Consider the following 26328-nt stretch of genomic DNA (forward strand, 5'->3'; position numbering starts at 1 on the left):
TGTAAGTCTAAGTGCTGCTGCTATTGCTAATAGTTTGCACATCATCACCACAATTGCAAAAAGGGGAATCTTTCCATCCCCACTAATACAGGACAGAGGCACTTCTTCCAGTATCACACCTTTTAGCAAACATGGTAAAGGGCTTCCATGTTGGCCCACTTTAGATGCCCCATAAATAAACTCACAACCACTAAACCTGAAAGTACTTTGTCCTGTGCTGGTGGAGAAGACTGAGGGGAGTTACTTCCACAACACTAGTTTAAGCAATTCAAGGGCACACACATCACTGAAGCAAATCAGATAGTCTCTTCATTTTGACAAAGTGGATCATGCAGCCGCCACAGCATGAATCACTTTGTCAGAATGAATCTATGATGCATTGCACAGACATAAAAGCTAGCCCTCTCCATCCATGCATCTTAGTTGGTGATGAACTTTAACAGTGCTGATTCTATCAACATCCAGTGACAGAACACATGATCATTTATCTTTTTAATTCCTTTCCTCTCATATTTAATTTTGAGGAACTTGTGATTTGAAGATTAATCTATTGCTTAAGAGAGAATCTATGACAAATTGCAAGGCCTATCATCAAACTTTCTGATTTTAGGCATTTAAGTATGTATTTGCATCCAAATAGCTCTGTAATAGTCTAAACAGGAATTTACCCTTGAAATGCTGGAAATGTTGTCTTTTAGAATCAGGTGAACCCAATGGGAATGTATAGGCAAATCTAAGGCAGGTAGTCCACTTGGACTAATTGATGGACATTAATAGGTACTGATTATGCTGCTCATATTGCATGAAATTAAAAAGCTTACAAATGTCATGAACCATTACCCTTCCATTTGAAGAAACCTAGAACATGTTAGGAGGATTTAATGAAATTATTGTCATTATGCTTTGGGTAGCCTCAATGATATTGCAGTTTACCTACTTAACTAGGTTTACCATTACTGACATAAATATATATATATATTTTCTCCATCAAACTCATACTTTAAACAGCATGTTAATCATCAGCATGTTTTCTAGCCTTTTGTAAGCTTCTCAATGAGAGGTCCTTCCCGAAGACTAATAAATAAAATAAAATACAGTTATACAAGGGTTTTGTTAATTTCTTATCTTAATCTAAAGCACAATAAAGATTTATAGTATTTCAAATGGAAAGTCTGATTGAAATGCTTCTTCTGTAATAGCTTTATCTTTAAGAATGAGAAAATTGAATTTCTCATTAAATTTAGTGGCAGAAAAAGAGGGGGGCTTATTTTGAACACAGGAATGAAAGAGCAGTTTTGGTGTCATTGTTAGACTTTCAAAAACAAAACGAACATACAAAAAACTGGAGAAAATTCTGGGCTTCTGAGGAAGAAATAGTAAATTGAAGATGAGCAGAATAAATAGCTGGTGAGTAGATAGGCTTTAAGTAATTTTTCTGGACCAAGAGAGGACTTGAGATCACCCACAAGTGCTCCATACAGTTGCCTTTCTCAAGGAAACTGTAAGTCTTTGGTAGGTTTGATGGAAAAGCCATAATAATAATAATAATAATAATAATAATAATAATAATAATAATAATAATAATAATAATAATAATAATAAAGTTGGAAGGGACCTTGGAGGTCATCTAGTCCAACCCCCTGCTCAGGCAGGAAACCCTATACCATTTCAGACAAGGCTGGCCAGTCTCTTCTTAAAAACTTCCAGTGTTGGAGCATTCACCACTTCTGGAGGCAGGCTGTTCCACTGGTTAATTGTTCTAACTGTCAGGAAGTTTCTCCGTAGTTCTAGGTTGCTTCTCTCCTTGACTAGTTTCCATCCGTTGCTTCTTGTCCTGCTTTCAGGTGCTTTGGAGAATAGTGCCCAGTGTTCGAGTCTGTCCAGATCCTCCTGTATCTTAAGCCTATCTTCTGGAGTATTGGCTATTCCTGCCAGCTTGGTGTTGTCTGCAAATTTGATGAGTTCCCCATCTATCTCCTCATCCAAATCGTTGATGAAGATGTTGAAGAGCACTGGGCCCAGAACTGAGCCCTGGGAAACCCCACTACACACTTCTTTCCATGTAGATGCAGTTCCATTGAGGACCACATGCTCAGTACGGCCTGTCAGCCAGCTACAAATCCATCTGGTGGTGGTGCTGTCTAACCCACATTTTTCTATCTTATCAAGTAGTAGGTTGTGATCTACTTTATCAAATGCCTTACTGAAGTCCAAGTAAATTATATCTACAGCATTCCTCTGGTCCACTAATTTTGTCACTTGGTCAAAGAATGGAATAAGATTTGTCTGGCATGATCTGTTTTTGACAAACCATCAATTTGCTAAAACCACCTTTCAAAAGGACACTTTCAAAAAGACTTTTTCTAATCACTTTTGGAAATTGCTTGTTAGTTGCTTTTCAGCTATTAGGAATCTTTGGATCAATAAGTTTAACAGCAATGGGCGTTTTCTTCAAACTTTAGCAACAGAGGTTTTAAATATAAGTTTAAGAACTTAAATATATTTTGGAATAAACAGCAAAAAGGTATTTAGAATCTAGGTTTTGGAAAATTACAAATGGACTAAGGATTGAGATGGATTTGAAATAAGATTTAAAATTATTAGAATTCTTCCCATGGAAAAATGTTTTTGTTTTGAATTCTCTTTAAAAAAATGATCAGAACCTGAAGGTTGAACACCACAGGGAACCAGAAGGAACTAAAGATTACAATTAAAGGAGAAGAACACTTAAATTTGAGTTACTAATACGGAATGGAGCAAAATACTTTAACATCAGATGTATTAAAGGATATTTATGAACAATGGATGCAGAAGTTAATTTTAAGTTCAATAGATAACGTCTAAAAATGTTAGGAGAGAGGAATAAATTTTATCCAAGAAGACAGAGACTGCTCTGAACATAGATTGAAGAATGGCACTCTACAAGAATGATATGGAAAAAGATGCTACATTGGATATACAAGTAAAATCAGCTAATGTCTCAATAATTAAAAGGAATATACAAATAACAAACCGAAAGAGTGGCCTGGATATTGCTCCTATATTAGATTTACAGAAGAAAATTGTTAAAGTTTTGAAGAATTTTATTTTATTTATTTTATTTTATTTATTAAATTTTTATACCGCCCTTCTCCCGAAGGACTCAGGACGGTGTACAGGGCAATAAATATCAAAATATAAATACAAAAGTTAAAAAAGAAATTAAAAAGGATTAAATAATTATGCCCAATATAATACAATAATAAAACTGTGTTAAAACTAAATCCAACCCCTAACCCATCAGACCAGGCCAGATTGTTCAAATAAATAAGTTTTTAAATTGCGCCGGAAGGAGAGAAGGTCGGGGGCCATCCGGAGCTCAACCGGCAAGCAGTTCCATAGGTCTGGCGCACCCACAGAGAACGCCCTCCCCCTGGGGGCCACCAATCGACATTCTCTGATCGGAGGCACCCTGAGGAGGCCCTCTCTGTGGGAGCGCACTGGACGGAGGGAAGTTGATGCCGGCAGCAGGTGCTGCCGTAGGTAATCCGGACCCATGCCATGTAGGGCTTTATAGGTCATTACCAGCACCTTGAATACTTGGGAGAAAGTATGTCAGGTAAAGCAGATAGGAAACATGAGAATATGAACTAATCTTACTTTATTGTACATTTACTTTATTTACATTTAAAGAACCTTGCTAATCTGAAAATACAAGCTTCCCACTGCCACTTTTAATTGCTTGACCCACTAGGGTGAGTCCTTTCTAAGCTTCTTTGTGAAGCCCCTGGGGGCTCCTGCCTCTCTTGCCTGATGCTTTGCTTGGCAGCATCTGTTCCCCTCTGTTCCCCAAGGTCACCCACACATTCTGTGACATTGAAAAAATAAAAATGAAAAGAAATTTTTTAAAAATGAAAAGAAATTGAGTTCTAAGACATTATTTAAAGGGATTTAACAATCAAGATTATTAAAAAATAAAAGAGATAAGCATAGTGGGTTTATTTGGAAAAGACCAAAATAGTTAATAATAGATACGTTATCTCTGATGATCCTTAATGGTGTTTTGCTGATCACAACTGAATGATGAGACTTTAATGATTTGTTTATAGATAAGAGATGGAATATGAGGAGAAGAGATCATTTGTTGTATATTAAGAGAAGGTGATATGTCATATTTGTGATAAAGGGGAAAGTCATTTATTTAGATATTTCCTTTCTTTTTCTTTACTGTATTATTATTATTTTTTCTTTTCTATTTTTTCCTATTTTTTGCCCTTTCTATTTTTTTTATTCTTTAACTTTTGTTTGTATAGGTTTTTATCTTTTTAGTTGTAATTTTTAATTAAATTACAATTAAAAAACCTGAACGAATTCTCCTGCTATAAAAATGCTTTTACTTCTGCAAACTGCAAACAGAGAAGCAGAACTAAGTTTCAATATTTGTACATGTTAGCATTTTTAAAATTAAAAAAAGTTGGAAAGCATATACATGTGCATCAAATCTAGTAGTTTCTGCTTGAAAACTTTCACTTACGCTATACAAATGTCAATAAGGATTTTATATCAATTTGTGATGGTTGTATTTAGTTGACAGTTCCTGCAATAGAAACAGCTGCCACATTAATGGTCTCTGCTTGGTTTATTCTTCTGGTTGTCTATTCCTTATCTTGCTGTTTACATTTCGCCAGAGGCAAAAAAATATTAAACCAAAAGAAGCATTTCAAAACTTCCCGCAATGTAAGAGAACTAACACTATTGCCTTGAAACAGAGATATACAATATCTCACCTCATAAAGTTTCAGTAGCAAGTAGCTAGATATTGCTGTACAAAATATTCATTTATTACTAGCAGCTGAGTAGAATGTTTTATGAATTTACTAGGGTTTTAAAATACAAATATCATGCACTAAAACCAAGAAGCAACAAATATTAAATGTGACTTCATACTACTGCCTTGCTCTACATTAATTGAACTGTTTTACATTTCAGAAAGAGTATGGCCTTAATTATTCAACGTATTCTCAGAAGATTTTACTCTGCAATCCAATGCTAAAAAAATTATCCTCAACGTATCACCAGTTGTTTAATGACCATTTGAAGTTACAATGGCCTCTGAGAGTGTGCTTTGCAGCCATAAAATACTTCTGGCTATCATAAAACATTATACCACCCCCTGCAGTGACGTGATCACAGTCTGGGTGATGGCATTTGCATGTATAAATGGTTGCCAAGTGTTCCATGATCACTTAATCCCCATTTGCAATCCTATCTGCTGGCTTCCCCAGAAAGTCAGTGGGGAAGCTGGCAGGCAAAGTTGTGAGTTTCTGCACCTGCAGAGAGGACTTCCTCTAATTTCTGGGGGCTGGCTGAAAGAGAAACTGCTTGATGAAATGGAACTCAGATCCTGAAAAATCTGAGCTCTGTTCCTGCAACCCACCAGAGCAGTCCCCTTGTGTGCACAGAGGAGAGCTGAAGTTCTCTGGTAGGAGGCAGAAATAGAACTCAAATCCAAATATATGAGCTGTGTTTCTTCAGTCTGTTGGAACAACAGTTCCTTTCCACACATAGAGGGGAGCTGATCTCAGCAGGCAGTTCTTTGCTCTGTCCATTTATGATCAAGGAGATTTCTCAATGACTGCAACGAAGAGTGCTGGGATTGAATTAGTTATATGGGCATCTCAGTTAATAAATCTTTTAACAACTAGGATTACAGTCCCAATTATAGTTGTAAGTCCAGTACCACCTGTAAATGGATTTTTGTTAGAAGAAATTGAACATAGGGCTTAAAACTACTTTGATATTTCATCAAAGGATTTGTCCTTGAGGACATTTGAGGACACAGATAAACCTCCAAGTAGCCTCAACGACTCTCTAAATGACCAGCTGTCTGCAAGGACTAGAAATCCTTCCACTCCCCATCATCCAGCCAGAGCTGAAGAGGCTTTGTGGATAAGAAGTGAAACATCTTCAAAAGAAAACAAAAAAGGACCGGTTGCCTCTTGAAAAAGCACCTTTGGGATAGCACAAGGAAAACAGCTATCTAATGTCCAGATTGGGGATGCATTTTGGAAAGAAAGTTTATAATAATAATAAATAATAATAATAATAAACCTTTATTGTCAAAGTACAACATGTGTACATTGAGATTAGCTGAGCCTCCCCCCCGTGCTCTCTCCCCCCAACACACAGTGACAACAAACCCTCCATCCCACCACACCATGTGAACCAACTACACCACACACCGGCCTCCCAAGTCAATTCTGCATAAGATTATATCCCATTTAAAAGCCTAACAGCCCACAGATAAAAGCTATTTTTCAGCCTGTTGGTACGGCTGGCTGTATTCCTATATCTCCTACCGGATGGTAGGAGAGTAAAGAGATACGGTCCAGGGTGTGAGTCATCCCTGAGAATCTTCCTCACTCTTCCAAGGCAACGAGCCCTGGCGATGTCATCCAGTGGTGTCAGGGGACAGCCCACAATGTCTTGTGCTGTGCTCACTACCCTCTGTAATACCTTCCTATCCGCGGCTGTCAGACCAGCATACCAAACCACAATATCATACGAGAGGACGCTCTCTATAGTAGACTGGTAAAAGAGGGTCATTAGCCGTTGTTCTACCCTGTTCTTCCGCAAGATCCTAAGAAAGTGAAGCCTCTGTTGGGCCTTTCTAGCCACCTGGGTTGTGTTAACTTTCCAGGTCAGATCTTCACAGAGGTAGCTTAGCATTGCTTTTACATTAAATGAAACAGGATCAATTTCTGTGCTGAATGTGGGCCATCATAAATCCATAAGAGGATTGGCCAATATACTGTTACATATGAAGAAAGGGTCCTAATACTGAAAGGAAGCAATAAAATATCAAATTATCCTTCTGCCTTATTTTTACCAATCTCCATGCTTGCTTTCCCCTTCCCAGATTGGAAAATTACAATTGTAGAAAATTACCGCGGGAGGGGGGGGCAGAAGAATTCAGAATTCAAAAGATTTATAATGCTCTGAAATCTATTCTATGGGCCTCAACAAATGAGAATTCTATATTAATATTATTATAAATAATAATAAATAGAAGAAACAATATTGAACTTCATTTCTATTCTACTAAGAAGGTTACAGTCCTACATCTTAGAGTTAGACTTGCTGGATATTATTGTTATTCAAATTAGTATTTTAATGTTCAGTAATAAGCATACCTTTCTTTTATTTCAAGAGAGCTTTGCTCTAAGAACAAATAAAGCAGTATAATAACCTGAACAATGAAACACATTCAACATTAAGATTTTTCCTTGACCTGTATTTTAACATTATACAAGTGAGTTTGCAAAATTGTTATTTCCCAGAAATAATGCCTTATTTTATATTTTTTTGTAGAGCAAAGTGTGTAAGAAATAATAAAAGCAGGAATCTTTTATGAAGAGAAACACAGAATAGGAGATTAACCTTAATTAAGTGAAGAATAGGCCTGTGAGAATCAGGCATTGATTGATTCAGATTCTTTGTTCAATTTGTAAAAATAATATTGTTATGTTTGCATATCCTAATAAAATTGTGAACTGGATTGATTCAATTCAGATTTCCAAAACCAGTTTGGAAAAAGCATATCACAAGTGCATCTAAATTATTTGAACAGATTTAGAAGGATTCATTTTCCAAAATTAAACTGATTGATTTTCTCTGAAATCCTTCATGGGGATGGAACTGAGTCTATTCAGAGGAAGACAATTATCTCTTCCTCAGCTTCTCAGTCCTCCAGAATTAGAACGGTAAGAAAATGAAGCTCCACTCTTCTTTAGTCTGGTGTAGGGAAAATACAAATATCTATGCATTCTTATTGTATATCCACAGGGTAGAATGAAATCTGCAGGTTAGCAAGAAATTTATAAAAAGTTCCATAATTTTACAAAACTCAGCATCCAACTATCTGTCTGTCTGTCTCTGATTTTTTTCCTGTGGAGTCATATTGAAACAGAATGCAACTTCTTTTGTAGGAACTATCCATGCTTTACTTTAGGCAAATTGTATTTGTACATTTCTGACAATACAGATGACAGAAATGCCTTTATTATATAGGTTGTCATGGGGCAAAATGAGCCGAGGGGGTTGGGTAGCCCATTCAGGAGCCACACTGACAGTCTATTAATAAATCCTTTGAAAGGTATTTGGAAACATATAAGAAGCATTTCTTTTCCATCTTCGGAAATCACTCAATATACATGCATAACTTTGGAAGCCAGGAACACTTTCAGAAGCACTTTTGGTCAGTCTTGAAAAACTGCTTTAATGACTCCCAAAGAAATGATTTGTAAAGCACTTCCAAAGCATCTCTTTCAAAAATTTGCATACCTATCACATGGCATCTTTACAACTGACTCAGGTTTGTATAATTTGGGAGATTCCATGGAAGAAATGGCGATCAGTTCCTTTCCACTGTGCCAAGATGAGCAGCATAAGACATGATAGCCATGCTATTAAAACAGTATTAACATAACTGCAACCTGGATTAGGACTGCATGCTGAATTTCTAAATTTGCAATTTAGTGTGCAACCAAAGGAACAGATAATACAGCTGCTACTGTATTTACTCTGAACTGCACCCATGTTGTTTGCTTTTATTTTGATAACTCAAAATACAGGAAGAAGGTTCCAAGGCATTCAGGTGAGATGGATAGTGTAGAAATATGATAAATAAATAAATAAGTACAAATGGTCCACCTGAACAATTTATGATACAGGAGATTTGTTCAGAAGTAGTGATGCATTTTCTTGAAAGAAGCCTCCAGGTATCTACTACATGCTAGGATAAACCTGAACTTATTTTGGTCTAGTGTTTACTGACCTGCAAAACACTGGAAGCAAGGATTTACTTCTGACATTTTTTAATCACTAAAGGCCTCTCAGAGTTTGTGAAAACTACTGTCTTCACTTTATGTAGTCTTGAAAAGGTGACTGATTTCTTAGATTATGATGTTTTCCCTTTTTTTTTAGCTTGACCAAAATGTTATATTCACTGTGTAAATATATATTAAGCAAAGCTAAGAGTACTAGCTAGTCGCTTATAGTAAATTAGAGTGGAAATTCCTGCTGCGGTTGGGTGCTTAGCAACTAAAACTTGGTAGACTTATTTAGTTATATCAGAAAGAAATATAAGCCATGATGTTCTCATACATAATAATTTATTCATTTGACAAAGGATAGCACCTATTACAGATTCTATTCATGTAATTTGTGTATCTAGATATTTATCTGATCCAAATTACTGAATAATATTTAGCATGCTGCAGAAAGGAAAAAAACCAACAACTAAAGATTCATTAATAGACATCAAGGGTCTTGCAAGATACTGCAGCAGTTTATCAGCACAAGACAGAACATATTTATATTTTTGTAACAAATATGGAAACTTATTTCTTAAAAAGGATATATTCTAACATTATTACATATGGCAGTTCATATATATGAGGAAATGCAAGATTATAAAAATTCCATGGAACATACAATTAACAAATTATGTTAAGACTAATTTTCACTCAGACTTTGTTCATGCAATTTTTAAAATCTAGCAGATGGTTTGTGCATTAGACCACAATAAATTATAACACTTATAAAGACAGTTGTGTACCAGGAATTGCAAAGAATCCAGGCTATAGATGACCCTTCTGATTTTTAATAATCTCTATAATTGATGTACAGGCAAAAAAAAAATACACAGATGTCTAATGTGGTTTCTTGATGAAGCACAAATCACTTCCATTTACTCAGGCAATGCTTCATGGTCCAGTTCATTTCTTAATTAAAGACATCAAGATGCACACAAATGGCATTGAAAAGAATGTTTAGTGTGCTAGATATTCAGCTGGGGTTTTGGATACTTTGCTTGCTTCTCTAAACCCTGACTTATTTATCATTTCCCTTTAAAACATGGCTAAAACAAATTTAATCCCCATGTAACTAAAGTCATTGTGGCTTCTCCCTAATTTGTTTTTATTATCTGCTTGGAATATTAAATTATGTTATCAATTATTGGAAGTTATACATAAAGGATTTTTTTTAAAAAAGAACCAGTGGGATTATAGCTAGGCAAACACAGCCTTCAAAGCATCAAATGTACATTAAAATGTAGAAGAAATGTTTGTTTTAGTAACTGCAATTAATGTACAATTTAACAACTTTAGAAATATATTTATAAAACTATGAAAGCCATTGTTACTTCTTTTGATTTTTTTAAAGTGAAATCATTTATATGGGTCAAAGATTTTCTGTTATTCATAAAAATAATAAGATGTGAAGATTTCCTTATTAACTGTTCTTTATAATTGTTTGCTGTTACTTGGGTTAATTTACAACCAATTTGCAAATGTTGTATCACACTGAATATCCCACAGAACATATTAAACAAATCATCTTAGGGATATTTCATTAGTTATTGTGACTAAATCAAACACAATGTAATATAGGAGGCAAATTAATATACTCCAAATTAAACAGGAAATATGATCTCACTTTGTATCATTTGAAAATCAAAATCTATTCATGTTAAGGCTATTGTTAAATAAGACCATCTTATATGTTCTGGGGTGCACAAATTATATTAAAAGCTGTCATTAATATTCAATCTATTATTTCAAAATAGATTTTCACTTTTTTTTTTTTTACAAATGTTTGGGAAATTAAATATTTTTATATATAATCCTTATTCTCTGTCCTTCAAAGCTTATAGTCATTTACTAATGATTTTTCAGGATATTCTAAGCAGCCATTGTCCATCTCTCTCAGCTAATAAGAACCAAGGAAAACCCATGCATGCTGTTTCTCAAATAAGGAGATATATTTAAACATAGGTAACATGATAAATTAAATAACAGTTCCTTAGAGTTGTCCTTAATATCAAACTACTACTCCTAAGCACAACAGCTTGAGATATTGACATGAAAGCCTTTCAAATATAAAATGTTTGAGCTCAAAATGCCACATCATCTCTGATTTGCTGGGAATGGGTCTGTATGTGTGAGGGATAATAATGCATTTCCAAATAATTTTTCTGTGAAACTCTGCAGCTTCATATTCAAGAAGAATGTTGGTGGCTTGTGGGGAGCAGAATCGAATCAAAATTCTGAAAGTTGCACAAAACCAATACTCAAAGCAAATTGCCTTTTAACGAATGAGAAAGCAGACTTTCTCAGGGAACTGCAACTAGTTTCCAAAGGATGCATGGCACAAATATTTACAAGAGATTTTTTTAAAAGGGGATTCTCAGTTCTTAAGATCTGATGAACTATGACCAAAAAGGAGCGTACAGTATATGAAGTTCCTCAGCCTGATTTTTTATCTCTCTCTCTAATGTTAGCCAACATAGAATCTCTAGGATTAGAGAGAGTATAACAATTTATTGCTAGAGACAAAAAACAAATCAAGATAATTATATCCCTTGCTTGTGAATCTGCCACAGCATGTAACTGGCACTACAGAAGGGGAGTATTGGACTTGTGGAATCTGGTGTAAACCAAGAAGGCTGTTCCATTTGTTAATATATAATGTTGCACATTCTTCCTTCTCCTGCGGAATCTGACTTGAACTCAATAAAGGCTTCCTAGAACAGGGCTTTTCAACCAGTGGTACGCGTACCACTAGTGGAACACGAGCCCCTGGCTGGTGGTATGCGAGCCCAGCCTAGCTAATTACAGTGGGGGAGTGAACGAGTCAAAACAGAGCCACACAGACCTGGAGATCAGCTGGAGCTGCAGAGCTTGCCAGAATCCCCAGGATCTGTGGCAACATGCTAATTGGAGCTTCTGGTGTACCCAGAAGAGAAAAGGAGGAGGGCAGAGAGAAGAAAAAGTATAAAAGGGGCAGATCAGCCTGTTTTCAGAGGAACAGCAAGTGGAGCGGCGAGTGAGGAAGGGTGAGTGAGCAAGTGGTATGTTTGGGGGGGAAGGGCTAGCAAGCGAATGGCTCCTGCCCAGCTTGCTTGCAGAAAGCATACTGCTTGCTAAGTGAAGCCCCAGGATCAGCACTGGGTTGCCCGCTGATCCTGGGGCTTCACTTAGCAAGCAGCCTATTTTCTGCAAGCAAGTGAGCCAGGCAGGAGCCCATGATCGGCTGAGCTGCGCTCAGAAGTCACTTTGAGAAACTTGTTTGCAGAAAATAGGCTGGTTGCTAAGTGAGCTGGGCAGGGGCCCAGGATCAGCATTTCTCAGCGTGACTTCTGAGCGTGGCTCAGCTGATCCCGGGCTGCTGTCCAGCTCACTTAGCAAGCAGCCTCTTTTCCGCAAGAAAAGTGAGTTGGGCAGGAGCCTGGGATCAGCTGAGCTGTGCTCAGAAGTTGCGCTTAAAAATGCTGAACCTGGGCTGCTACCCAGCTCACTTGCTTGCGGAAAAGAGGCTGCTTGCTAAGTGAGCTGGGCAGGGGGCCGGGATCAGCGTTTCTCAGTGCGATTTCTGAGCGCAGTTCAGCTGATCCTGGGCTGCTGCCCAGCTCACTTAGCAAGCAGCCTCTTTTCCGCAAGCAAAGTGAGTTGGGCAGGAGCCTGGGATCAGCTGAGCTGTGCTCAGAAGCCGTGCTCTGAAATGCTGAACCTGGGCTGCTACCCAGCTCACTTGCTTGCGGAAAAGAGGCTGCTTGCTAAGTGACAAAGAGGGAGAGAATGAAAGGAAGGAAGGAAAGAAGGAAGGAAGGGACAATGGGAGAGAGGGAAGGCAGCGATCCCAGTCCCACTCCCCTCCACCAGAGATCCACAGATTCCCCCCCACAGGCACCCCGCAACCTGAATGATGAGTTGGTCATGTCCCCCCGGCCATTGATCACATGACCCTGGGACACTGAATGTTATAAGTATGAATCAGTTGCCAAGCATCCTAATGTAAATCACATGACCCTGGGGATGCTGCAACAGTCATAAGTGTGAAAAATGGCCATAATTCACTTTTTTCAGTGCCATTGTAACAGTTGCTAAACGAATTGTTGTAAGTCAAGGACTACCTTTACTTTATCATTTTTTTTCCTTTTTGGGGTTTGTGTGTCATGTTTTTGACACCTTGCTGGGTGACTGGTGGGTGAAAAGGTTGAAAAGCCCTGTCCTAGAACAGAGCTAGACTCTATATTCAAACAGAGCCACTTTAGCCATTGATGATCAATATAACAGTGTAATGTTCATACCTGCAGCAGTTTAAATCTGGTGGGGGTTTTTTTTCCATGTTAACAGAACAGCCTGCTTTGGTTTCTGGGCCTTGAGGCAAAAGGCCAGTGGACCATTGGCACGGAATGGGACAACTTGCCCCAGCCAACTCGCTACAGGACAACTCGCTGTGGGACAATTCAACAATTCAATGTAATTATATAAAATAGTTAAAAAAATATTTTAATTTTTGTCATTCACATTTCATTTTGTCCCTCCTTTGATAAAGGATTCCATTCCTTTATTTCTTCAATATTAGTATGTATAACTCTTGTCCTGTGGTGAGTTGGAACATGGCAAGTTGGCTGTGGAAAGTTGTCGTAAATGGAACAATCAGCATTTCTGTTCCAACCCCCCCCCCACTTTCTCTCAGAGGAATTCTTCTGCGTGAAATAATAACTCCCATAACTTCTTGCCTTTACAACAGTGGTCTTAATGTTCAGTTCACATTTGACTATAAGCTAGTTGTCCTGTGATTGATCCACTTTTTCAGTTAACAGGGGAAGAGAGATTGCTTCAACAAGCTAGCTATTCTTAAGCTGCTTTCCTGAGCAGTGTGCTGCTTGCTTACCAAGCAGGAGATGTGAACTAACAAGCTCCTCTTTCTGACCTTAATCAGTTGATAGATATTTCTTTTCTCCTCCCATGTGGTTCATGCCTCACTGCCAAATGACATAATAAGGGAAATTACTTGTGCTACTGTGTACCTTTCTACGGGCTTTCCCCATTGTTCACCTAAATGTCCTTTTCTTCTCCTTTAGAAGTTAAGTAATAGAGCATCTGGTTTCAGTATTTAAAAGATTTAACAGAATTTAACAGAATAACAGGGTTGGAAGGGACCTTGGAGATCTTCTAGGCTAACCCCCTGCTAAACCTATACTGTGTCTGACAAATGGTTGGCAAATCTGTATTTAAAAACTTCCAGTGTTGGAGCACCCACAACTTCTGGAGGCAAGTCTGTAAGTACTGCATTTTCATTAATAAGCCCTAATTAATTGTAATTATACTGACATCTTTTCTTGTGTTCACCTTTTTTAAAATCCAACCTGCAAATTCTAAATTTTCAGGTTAGAGTTCAAAATTGCAGCCGCATTAGTCATGATGTAGTAGTGACATATTTTCAGTGGTATCAAGAAATAAATATTTTTAGAAGTTCTGGCTGACTTACTGTCCTGGACCGGATTTCTTTGGCGTAGAGAGGTTTCAAGAATTCTGAATCTCCTTCTAGCTTTAAACCTTTTTCTGTAATCCTTAGGTTTCCCATTCCATCCTGAAATATATAAAAGGGTTCTATTACTATGATTTCATAAAATCAAGGTTGCAAAAACAAAAACAAAATCTTAGAGAAAACGCCACATAAACTTTGCTATTCAATCTTTCTTTTGGCTTAGGTTTTGTGAGAAAACTGTTTCAAGCTTAAATTCATGTCTTTAAATCAGGTAAATGATGTCATCTGGGAGAGAAGCTATAAAAATGAAGTATTCTGCACACTGGATGACTTTCTGTCTGCAAGGCTCGCTTTTTTGTTTATTAATAACCTCATTTTGCCCAAACAATTTTACAAATATCCTATATAGTTTAATATCCTCATCAGAATTCTACAATAAAAAAATAAAATAAAAATAATGTTCAAGTGCTGAAAAACAATTGACCAAAATGAATGTTTTTGTGCCCCCCCTTAATCTATAGTTTTTTTATTTTACTTTGTAAAATTTAGCACAAGGCTGAGCATCATTCTTTGGTGGATGGCTACATCTCCTTAGAAATCTATAGATGATTACATGTAAATGAATGCTAAGGCTATTATTGTTTTCTCTTTTGCATCCTTCTTCTTTTATGTCCTTTCACATGAACTAGATTGGAATGAATTGTTGTTGACAAAGATTTGAACTGATAGTCTACAGAAAGTTTTGAAGTTAGGCTGAGGACTAATCCTTTCTCTAGCCATTAAATTCGATAGTAAAGCAGATTATCAAAAAAAACTTGTCATCTGCCACACCAAGCACTGCTTAAAACAATTCTTATGGTTTAACTGGTGGTACCTAATCCCTTGAGGTTCTATTTCTAAGGATCTTGCCAACAACTCCAGTATCCAGAAGCTTCAGAATACAGGGTGTGGGCAGTTATATGCACACATAGGACAATGTACATTAGGCCTCTGCTTTGTGAACTGCATGACTTGTCAGTGTGCTTCTGGATCCAATTCAATATGCTGGTTTGTGGCATTGGACCGAGCTATTTGCAGGTCTCCTTTTTCCTGTATATATCATCTTGGACCATCAGATCTCGCACAGAAGGCAGGCTGCAGTTATCTTTGGCTAGGAATCAACATTTGTTGGGTTCCAGAAGAGGTCCCATCTCTGCTGTGGAACCCACTTTATGGAATATCCCCCCTCCCGCAAATTAGATTTGCTCCATGGCTTTTGATATTCTGAAATATGTCCAGTCCTGGGGCTCCCTTGGAACTGGAGACTGATCTAGAGTGCTCCATTGTTGAGGAAGCCATTTTTATTTCCTTTGAGTATGGGATTTCCAGTTTTTAGGATATTTATTATGATCTTTTATATTTATATTTGCTATTTTTATATTCATGGTTTTTATCTATTGTTGTGCACTGCCAAAATCACCTTGGATGAGATGGGTGGCTATATCAATTTGATAAACAAGCAAGCAAACAAACAAATAAAACTGACAGGCAGGATTAAAACAGTAAGAAGTAGTATTGCGTCCCCTTCAGTTTAATTGTTTGTGTATGAACTGGTTTAAAGGTTCTTGGTGTTGGAAAGAATGGTGAAGTATCAGGGGATCCTAGGTCCATCAGTCAATTTTTATTTTGGTTGCAGATGGGTATAAAATATATGGAATTACAACTATTCATAGAATAAGGATTTAATACATGAAATTAGATATTAATTACAAAGTTATAGGGATTACTAACAGAGAACAGCAAAACTGTAACTCTAAATTATAAATTAAATTATAACAGTTGTACTTTCTATTGAAATTATTTATTCATATCCCACCTTTATTATTTTTATAAATAATTCAAGGTGGCAGACATAGCTAATGTTCCTTCTTCCTCCTGTTTTCTCCAGAACAACCACCCTGTGAGGTGAATTGGACTGAGAATGCGTGTTAAAATTAGAAAGACCAAGATATGGTAATACAATATGAAAAACAAAAGAGAATAACAAAACAAAATAGAGTAGAAATGTCAGACAAAATGATATAGTCGACCATGGTATCTTACTGCGGCACCTCAGGGGGTTGGGAGTGGGTGGCACTGTTTTACAGTGGTTCTCCTCCTACCTCCTGGGTCGTTCACAGTCGGTGTTGGCAGGGGGACAGAGGTCGGCCTCGAGGCCTCTCATTTGTGGAGTCCCTCAGGGGTCGGTCCTCTTGCCCCTCCTGTTCAACATCTATATGAAGCCGCTGGGTGAGATCATTTGTGGTGTTGGGGTGGGGTATCATCAGTATGCTGATGATACCCAGCTTTTTATTTCCACCCCAGATCAACCCAGTGATGCCCTCTCCATGATGTCTCGTTGCCTGGAGGCGGTGAGGGTCTGGATGGGGAGGAACAGGCTTCGTCTAAATCCTGACAAGACCGAGTGGCTGTGCATACCGGCATCTCGGGTTGTCCATCCTATTCCATCTTTATCTATAGGGGGTGAGGTGTTACCCCGCGTAGATAGGGCTCGCAACTTGGGTGTCCTCCTTGATTCACACCTCAGTTTTGAAGATCATATAGGAGCTGTGACCAGGGGGACTTTTGCCCAGGTTCACCTGGTGCGCCGGTTGCGGCCCTACTTGGACCGAGATGCCCTACGTACAGTCACTCATGTGCTCGTGACCTCTCGGATAGACTACTGCAACGCTCTCTACATGGGGCTGCCCTTGAATAGCACTCGGAGGCTCTAGCTGGTGCAGAATGCAGCTGTGCGAGTTGTGATGGGGGTCTCCCGATACTCCCATGTAACACCTCTGCTCCATGAGCTGCATTGGCTTTCAGTTGTCTTCTGGGTGAGATTCAAGGTGCTGGTGATGACCTATAAAGCCCTAAATGGCATGGGTCCGGGTTATTTACGGGAGTAACTTTTGCCGGCGTTAACTTCCCATCGTCCTGTGTGCTCCCACAGAGAGGGCCTCCTCAGGGTGCCGTCGATCAGGGAATGTCGACTGGCGGCCCCCAGGGGGAGACATTCTTTGTGGGCGCGCCTGCCCTCTGGAATCAGCTCCCTGTTGAGCTCCGGATGGCTCCCGACCTTCGCTCTTTTTGCCGCGACCTGAAGACTTGGCTATTTGAACTTGCCGGCCTGGACTGAGGGAATGGGATTTTAGATCTTAAATTTTAAAAATTTTAAATTTTAGAATGTTTTATTGTTTAGGGCTATTTGGTTTAATTTTATTTTAATTTTTGTATATTATGTGTTGTTCATAGTGTTTTAATTGCCCTGTACACCGCCCCGAGTCCCTCGGGAGAGGGGCGGTATATAAATCCAAATAAAATAATAATAATAAAAAACTCCTCAGAGATTTTATGACATAAGAAATTTAGTGTGAATTGATTAGCAGGTTATATGAAGTCATAGGAATTAACACTTAACGTACAACATAATATCAACCTTACAGCCACAAAACTGAAACTTTGACACTAAGGTTTAATCGTATGAATGGTATTTACTGACAGTATTAACTGTTAAGACTATCAGGGCCATACATTATAAAAGAATAGCATAACATGAATAAAATAAAACACCTTAAAGCAGTTAGCCAAACAATGTAGAATATTTGGTATAATAAACTAAGCTTTTACATTGGCAGCATAAAAGTGTATATAATATTTGATGTATTTACTGTGATCCAAAATCAAACACGTGGAAGAGAAAAAGAATGATCAATGGGCACAAACAGCAAGCATCAATATGAGAAAAGGTAAACTCAGGGTTGGGATGTAGAAATCTATCCAAGGGAATGCAGCAGCTCTCTCTCCTAACATTGAAGAGTTTGAGGAGTCTGATCAGTACACCACTAGAACAACCCAAAGATATTTTAACTCCAAGCACACTTACAGTATTGTGCATAAGCTAGGATTGCTGAAAGCTAACTGGCAAGAGGTTTACTCTTCTTCTCCTCTTCTTAGGCTGCAGAATTCTTGGAGTTGAAATCCCTATATCCTGTTATATCTCACTCACTGAGAAATACTGATCTAGGGAAGACATTCAATGCAATTCCATGCAGTTTAGATGAATCATTCTTAGGTGGTTTTTTTTTACCCTTTCATCTTATATGCCAAATATGCCAAATTCATTCATAACTTTAAAGTTAGACTACTTTGAAATGACCCAGAAATCACACTACTTCATTCTAATAAAAGAAAGGTTAAAAAATGAAATAATGGAAAGAAAACCAGTAAACCAATAATAAAACATTTTTCTCTTGCCAAACACAGAAAAGGGAAAATACAGCATTAATTCATTTCATCCATGCTCACCATAGAAAGAAGAAAGCATACATTAATAACAAGGATGAAATGAAGATTTCATTTTAAAGAAAGAAATCTCTTTGAGGAATTAAAAGCTCCAAGTTTACTTTGTCTGTCTGTCCTGGATATATTATGGAAAATATGGATTTTTACTGAGCATATTTATATCATGCATAAAAAGGAATTTTAACATACAGATGAAAATGCTTGCCTATTTAATAAATAAATGATATAGGTTTAAAGAAATGTAGTAGATTCATAATTCTTCAAGGGTTTTTTCCCCAAAAAATAAATCAAGTGTTGTTTTCTATCTGTGATCAAAAAGAGAAAGAGATGAAAGCAGTTCAGGAATCCTGATAGCTTTTACCACTTCCATTACATCTTTATGTCTTACTTACTTATGTGTCATCCGCCCTAAGGTTATGCACTCTAAATTTATGTACAGATGGACAGTCTACAAGCGTGCATTGCATATAGTCTCTAATAACCCATTTTCCCTTTGCACATTTTCCCTTTTCATGATTATCAAATGAATATGATCCAGCAGTATAATATAGCAAACAAGATAAATACATTTTAAACCACATCAAGAGAAGCATAATTTCCATATTTGTATTAGTGTAGTTCTTATTAATAAACATTAAGAAAACCAAGATCATGGCATCTGGCCCTCTCAATTCCTGGCAAATAGATGGGGAAGAAATGGAGGTAGTGACAGATTTTATTTTCCTGGGCTCCAAGATCACTGCAGATGGGGACTGTAGCCAAGAAATTAAAAGACACTTGCTCCTGGGGAGGAAAGCCATGGCAAATCTAGACAGCACACTAAAAAGCAGAGACATCACCCTGTCAACAAAAGTGCGTATAGTCAAGGCTATGGTCTTCCCAGTTGCAATGTATGGCAGTGAAAGCTGAACCATAAGAAAGGCTGAGCACCAAAGAATTGAAGCCTTTGAACTATGGTGCTGGAGAAGACTCCTGCGAGTTCCTTGGACTGCAAGGCGATCAAACCGGTCAGTCCTAGAGGAGATCAACCCTGACTGCTCTTTAGAAGGCCAGATCCTGAAGCTAAAACTCAAATACTTTGGCCACCTAATGAGAAGGAAGGACTCACTGGAGAAGAGCCTAATGCTGGGAAAGATTGAGGGCAATAGAAGAAGGGGACGACAGAGAATGAGGTGGCTGGATGGAGTCACTGAAGCAGTAGGCGTGAGCTTAAATGGACTCCAGAAGATGGTAGAGGACAGGAAGGCCTGGAGGAACATTGTCCATAGGGTCGCGATGGGTCGGACACGACTTCGCAACTAACAACAACAGTTCTTATTTTAATTTTGATTAATTATACAGGTAGTCCTCAAATTTGCCTTATGATAACAGGAAGCTTTTGTTCTCCCTTCATAAATATTGCTTTTATAATTCCACTGATCAGATCTTAAGTTACTAGTATATTTTGTTTCCTTCTTTTTAACTGAAACCAGGGGTTTTGAGATGCAGGAGGGAAAAACAAAAACAAAACCACTGTTAATTTTAGGACTCTCAGAGACACATAGGTAAAATAGGAGGCAGCTTTTGGGAAGAGACTGCCGAGTCTCTTCAGCATATAGGTGAATTATCCCTGGAGTTCATGCAAAGGAGGCTGTTGCAAAACTTACATAAAATCATGAAAGTTGGTGTGGCAGAGGAGAAAAGAAAGCAAGGGAAAGAAAAAGAAAGTGCATTTAAAAATAGCAGGATGGGGATCTGCTCCTCTGCTTACAAGAGGGCTATTTGTGAGCAAGAGATGGAGAAAGTATTAAGCATTGGAGAAAGTATCAGGACAACAGTGGACAGCCAAGTCGGGATGCAGTAGAGGATTGAGAAGTTTTACATGGGAGGAGAATCACTGTGTAGGTCTAAGCCAGGAGAAGGAAGACAACAGGAAAAAGGTCTGACTTTCAGTGTGTTTCTTCTCTCCCTCTCTCTTGGCAGAGACATATAGAATAAATATATTTTGGAAGGGTGGAGGAAATCTGCTTTGGTTAATTGTTCATTCAATCATTCAACATAGTTTAAAGTTTCGATTTTACCTGTGCATTAAGTACATACTATTAATGCTTCTGTACACAATTTCTAATGATACTATTAAATATTAAAGGTTCACAATAAGAGGTGTGTGAAATTTTTTCCTTATTTGATGCCCTCCCCCTCCTCACCCCTCAGTACTGTGAGAAGATTTAGTAGCAGGCATGAAGAGAAAAAGAATTGAAAGATACCCTGCTTTGGATTTTTTGGGAAAACAGGGACTGATTTCAGGACTACAGTAGAGACTGCATATTATTTTATATTCTTAACTATCATGATTATCTTACAGACTTCTCAGTCTAGCATTGTTTTAACTTCTCAGCTATGGGAACCTAAGCTAGGTTAATTCCAAAAATTGTGCAGTTAATTTCTAAAATTCAATGGGAAAAATACTTTCCAACAAATAGAAAAAGTTGAATCCAAGTCATTGGAGAAAACTAAAATAAGACTACTTCTTCTAGAGATGATTCAACTACCGTATATATTTTCAACATAGAACAAAACTTCTGTTAAAACGTAAAGCAAACAGAATATGTTAGAATTACATATAATTCTTTCCTTGGGATTTGTATATACTACACTAAAACAGTAATTAGAACCATAACATACTCTGTAAACCTAAGTAACTGCTCTGTGATTAAAGAAGACATAGAGAGCTAATTCATTCATTCTGCTGTTATGTTAAATATATACAGTGTGAGAAAAATGGCAAAGGTTACACGCACTGGAATGCCATTTCTGATGGTATAAAGTTATAAAAGGGAAGTTAATGGTTTCAGTTGTTAACCTTGAACCTGTTCAGGCAGGAGAATAATATCCATAGTAGCCTTTTGACAGAGTCAGCATTATCAGCTATACTTTTCCAACTTAGATGATAGATCTTAGAGAAGAAAATCTTTTTATATCCATTATTATCCACATTTACCAGGATGTTTCTAATTGGAGAGTACTTATGAAAAGTACTGTAGGCCTTTTCCATTTCCCCCTCCATAATAGACTTTCAAGAGTAAGGAAAAAATGAAATGAAATAAAATATGGTATACTTATGAATGGAAAATTATGGGTACTGCCACATGATGGTGTTCCTTGGCTGCAATCATTTGGATTTTCTGTGAAATTTGAATTCTTCTGCTGTCCTCTATTTCCTCTCCATGAGAATAATTAGCAATAATGATTTTCAGGATCATTTTCTTTTTACAACATGACCACACGGCTGTTGGCCAAATATAACTGAACATCTTCCTGCTCATCTGCAAGACTTTTGTTTTCTTCAAGCCACCTGAAAATTGCATTCTTGTAATGAAAAAGCCTATTTTGACTTAGTCCTATTTTACATTTAAACATCCATTTTAATTAAAGTACATTATAATATATTTGGAATATAATATACTACATGTAGTGCACTACTTCTAAATCAACAAGTAATTAAAAAAACACTATCAGATAGCATTTTCAGAAGCTGTTTAGACCTCATACAAAGACATATTTGAATAACTTTTGCAGATGGAGCCATAAATCATAATCAAGTATAGATGAAATCTATCTTTTTGTCTCTATGAAAGAACCAGATTCAGCAGAAACTGTTCATCTTCTTTTTACATATTTGCTTTGATTGTTTTATTCTTGGTTCCTGTTGCTTACTCACTGAACCACATGACAAAAATTAATCTAGAAGGTAAAATTACTAACTGAATATTGCCATATCCAGGATTAAGAGAAAACAGAGGAAAATAGTTTTTAATGCAGCTGATAATTAGAAAGAATACCAAAATATTAAAAAAAAATCCTTACCCTCAAATACATTTTGAGCGTACAAAAATAATGCATTATTGTATGCTCAAAATGTATTTGAGGATAAGGACAATAAACATATGCTTGGTAATGTTTGCAGTTATCGCATGCCAACTTTTGCTTTATTCAATGAGTACATTACAATCCTAAACTGGCCAAACTCATTTTCAACTTGGAGAATCTTATTTTCACAAATTCATTAGTTTTGGGATATTCCTAGCCAAAGTTCATCTTTAGTGTTTGAATAAAAGTTAACAGGATTTGGTTACATTCCATTTTGGTTTGTAGACTATTGTCATAATTTTGTTTCCTAAGGTGGACATAAAATCAGCTAATATTTTTCTCTCCTTGCTGGAATACTTAGCTCACTGCTGGATTCAACTTTTATTTGAAACCTTGGTCATTATGCTGTTTGCTTTAGTGCAAAATCCAGCAGCCATTTAATGACTGTAGACAGATTTCTTAAACAAAGAAAAGAAAGTGTAAATTGTGCTTTCTAGTTAATTTTGCAATTAACTTAGAGCTAGTAAATATATTTTTAATGGCAATCTATAATGGAACCTATACAAATAAAGCAGTTTATTTTATGGCTCAGATAATCCTTTCCTTTTGCTTTCTGTATAGATATTATATTACATTTCTTATATTATTCTTTAATTATTATTATGAATACCAGGATTCTATCTTAAACTGCTGCCATGTCAGACCACAGTGCTAGGATATACTAGACAAAATTACTGTGACTGTTAAATATATTACCATTTTACACATATGTAAAAGGATTTAACAACTGGCATATATCAAGATAGAATAAGAATTTGAAATGATTAATTCTAATCAATTTCACATTAGCTTCCCACTTTGAAAATTGTCCCCAACAGCTAGTAAAATATTCCTGGTAATTAGCAACAAAACTTTTTAGGAAATAGCATTAAATTGTAGTTATATAGTTAATACTTTATATTTCTATATTTAATAAATATGAAATGAATATAAATAAATTCTATATTTTTCATGCTACTAGGGTCTCTATGATCATCCTAAATGCATCCTTTTATTTATAATGGAGCATTCTAGTCTAATGCAGTATTCTGTTCTTAGAGACACTGTAAAATTATTCATTATTAAAATGAATCCTGTCTGTATTATTGCCATATTCCCCAGTACTGATAGTAAGATTTTATTCACTAAATTAGTTCACTAAGCTAATAGGGCTATGAACTGAATATACTGTATGTAATGCCTACTAATTTGGTAGGGCTTAAGCAACAACATAACAAGTTACCTCATACCTATTCAATTCCTGCATTATTTATAAATTATTTAATGCTATAAATAAACTTGCCCCAAATTCCATAAATGGAGGCAAAATTGTATAAAACCATTATTTCCTATAACAACATTGTCTACTAATATCAGAATCATGTCCCTTGAAAAAAGGATTATTTGAGGATTTCTGAATACCGAAAAGAGATCATAAACAGACATATAAAATACAAAGATATTTTTCCTATTAAATCTGGATCAATGATATTAAAGTAGACAAGAAATAAACAATTATTCCCTATTTATATTAATGCTTGTTAACAAAATGAGCAAGAAGTAGCTTTTCTGATAAATAAAAACAACTTTAATTGAAAAGAAAAAGTGAAAAGAAATGGTCATGCAGCCCTGCACACACACACACACACACACACACACACACATACAGAGACACAAACATACCTGGTATAATAAAGGTCTAGGTAGCATTTCTTATTTCTAAACCCAAGTACATGGTACAAGCACAAACTTTTTTCAAGTTTTTCAATTGTTGCTCTATGGTGCATATTTTGATGTCAGTATAAATAAAATGAATGTGTTTTTATGACTATGTTTGTACAGAGCCAGCAGTGTGCTGCAGCTGCCAAAAAAGCCAACACAGTGCTAGGCTGCATTAACAGAGGGATAGAATCAAGATCAAGTGAAGTACTAATACCACTTTACAATGCTTTGGTAAGGCCACACCTGGAATACTGCATCCAGTTTTGGTCACTACAATGTAAAAAAGATGTCGAGACTCTAGAAAGGGTACAGAGAAGAGCAACAAAGATGATTGGGGGACTGGAGGCTAAAACATATAGGGAACAGATGCTGGAATTGGGTATGTGTAGTTTAATGAAGAGAAGAGTGAGGGGTGACATGATAGCAGTGTTCTAATATCTCAGGAGCTGCCACAAAGAAGAGGGAGTCAATCTATTCTCCAAAGCACCTGAAAGCAGGACAAGAAGCAACAGATGGAAACTCATCAAGGAGAGAAGCAACCTAGAACTAAGGAGAAACTTCCTGACAGTTAGAACAATTAACCAGTGGAACAACCTACCTCCAGAAGTGGTAAATGCTCCAACACTGAAAGTTTTTAAGAAGAGACTGGCCAGCCACTTGTCTGAAATGGTATAGGGTTTCCTGCCTGAGCAGGGGGTTGGACTAGATGACCTCCAAGGTCCCTTCCAACTTCAACTTCTTCTTCTTCTTCTTCTTCTTCTTCTTCTTCTTCTTCTTCTTCTTCTTCTTCTTCTTCTTCTTCTTCTTCTTATTATTATTATTATTATTATTATTATTATTATTATTATATGCCCATCAGCCCTTTTCAGATAACTCATTTTAAGAGTTTATTTGGGTAGGAACGTATTTTCAATCAAATTCCCTTATCTTGAGAATCAACTCAAACATTCTTTAAGAGATTACTAACCAGCAGTCACCAAGAATGGGCTGTACAGTAGTATTTATTAGAGTAGCAATTAAAGCTTTGGAAAACCCTATTAATATGCCATTCCATGTCTACATCTGCAAAATATAATACCATGCACAAAATGTTCTTTCTTGTGACACTCTACAGAAGCTAAATTTTAATTTTGGAAAAAAGTGGGATAGAAAGACCTTTGATGCCTTTGAAATGTATTATTGCAGAAGGTTCTTGAGAATACCAAGGACAGCCAAGATGACAAATAAACGAATCAGAGAACAAATAAATCCAGTTTTCACTCAGGATAGCAATTATTGTGATAGCAATTATCACATTTTAAACCATTATGTGAAGTTTATAATACTGGAAAAAAGTTATTAAAACCCGATTTGGAATTTAGCCATCATCACTATCGATGTTTCCTTGGTAGTAAAGTACCAGCTTCTTCAATAGTTTACTTCTGGTTTATGCACAAGATTAACCAATTACATGAAATGAAGAAAAAAGAAAACATCATACAATTATTTTGGACTAGTGTGTATAGACATCAGTTTATTAAGTGTGAGATACATTTGTAACTAAGAGTGCTACTTAGTTCTTTCAGAGAAGCTGTATTTTATCCCTTGACTGAGCTAATTTTCTACTTCGACAATCAGCTGTCTTACACACCTTCTTTAATAAATACATGGTCCTCTGATTAAATTAACATTTTTGTCTATCTAATTAGCCTGAAAAAACCCTATGCTGAACTGATCCAAGCAGCTTCATTACTGTTCACCAGTGCATGTTAGCTCCCCATCACTATGAACTCAATAGACTAATGGTCAGGAAAACATTAAGTTTGGTTAATTTGGCTTTCCTTGCCAATCATTATGCCAATCAAGTCTTTGAATTGACCCTTTAGAATAGAGACAGATGCTTTAATCTTACTGATGAATTCATTAGCTTCCATCATTCTACTTGCCAGGTTTGTGGGATAGGAATATAAAAGTGAAGCTGATGAAGTAGACTCTTATTATATTTTAGTTCATTCTCTTTTTTACCAATGTTCTTAGGTAATGTATGATCAGAATTATAAATAAAACTATGTTTACTTATACTTGGGTGCATCGTTA

General features: G+C 36.7%; 1 protein-coding gene across 1 annotated transcript in view; it reads right to left on the reverse strand.

Moving 5' to 3' along the window:
- The window catches only part of SGCD (sarcoglycan delta), a gene marked incomplete at both ends in the record, with an annotated part of 191933 nt that overhangs the window by 120722 nt on the left and 44883 nt on the right, over window positions 1–26328 (reverse strand). The window contains one exon of the mRNA XM_083353565.1: window positions 14320–14421. Coding sequence (XP_083209691.1) covers window positions 14320–14421 — 102 coding nt within the window. The remainder of the gene's footprint in view (window positions 1–14319; window positions 14422–26328) is intronic.

This window comes from Vipera ursinii (genome assembly GCF_947247035.1).
Source record: "Vipera ursinii genome assembly, chromosome: 2".
Classification (NCBI taxonomy): Eukaryota; Metazoa; Chordata; class Lepidosauria; order Squamata; family Viperidae; genus Vipera; species Vipera ursinii.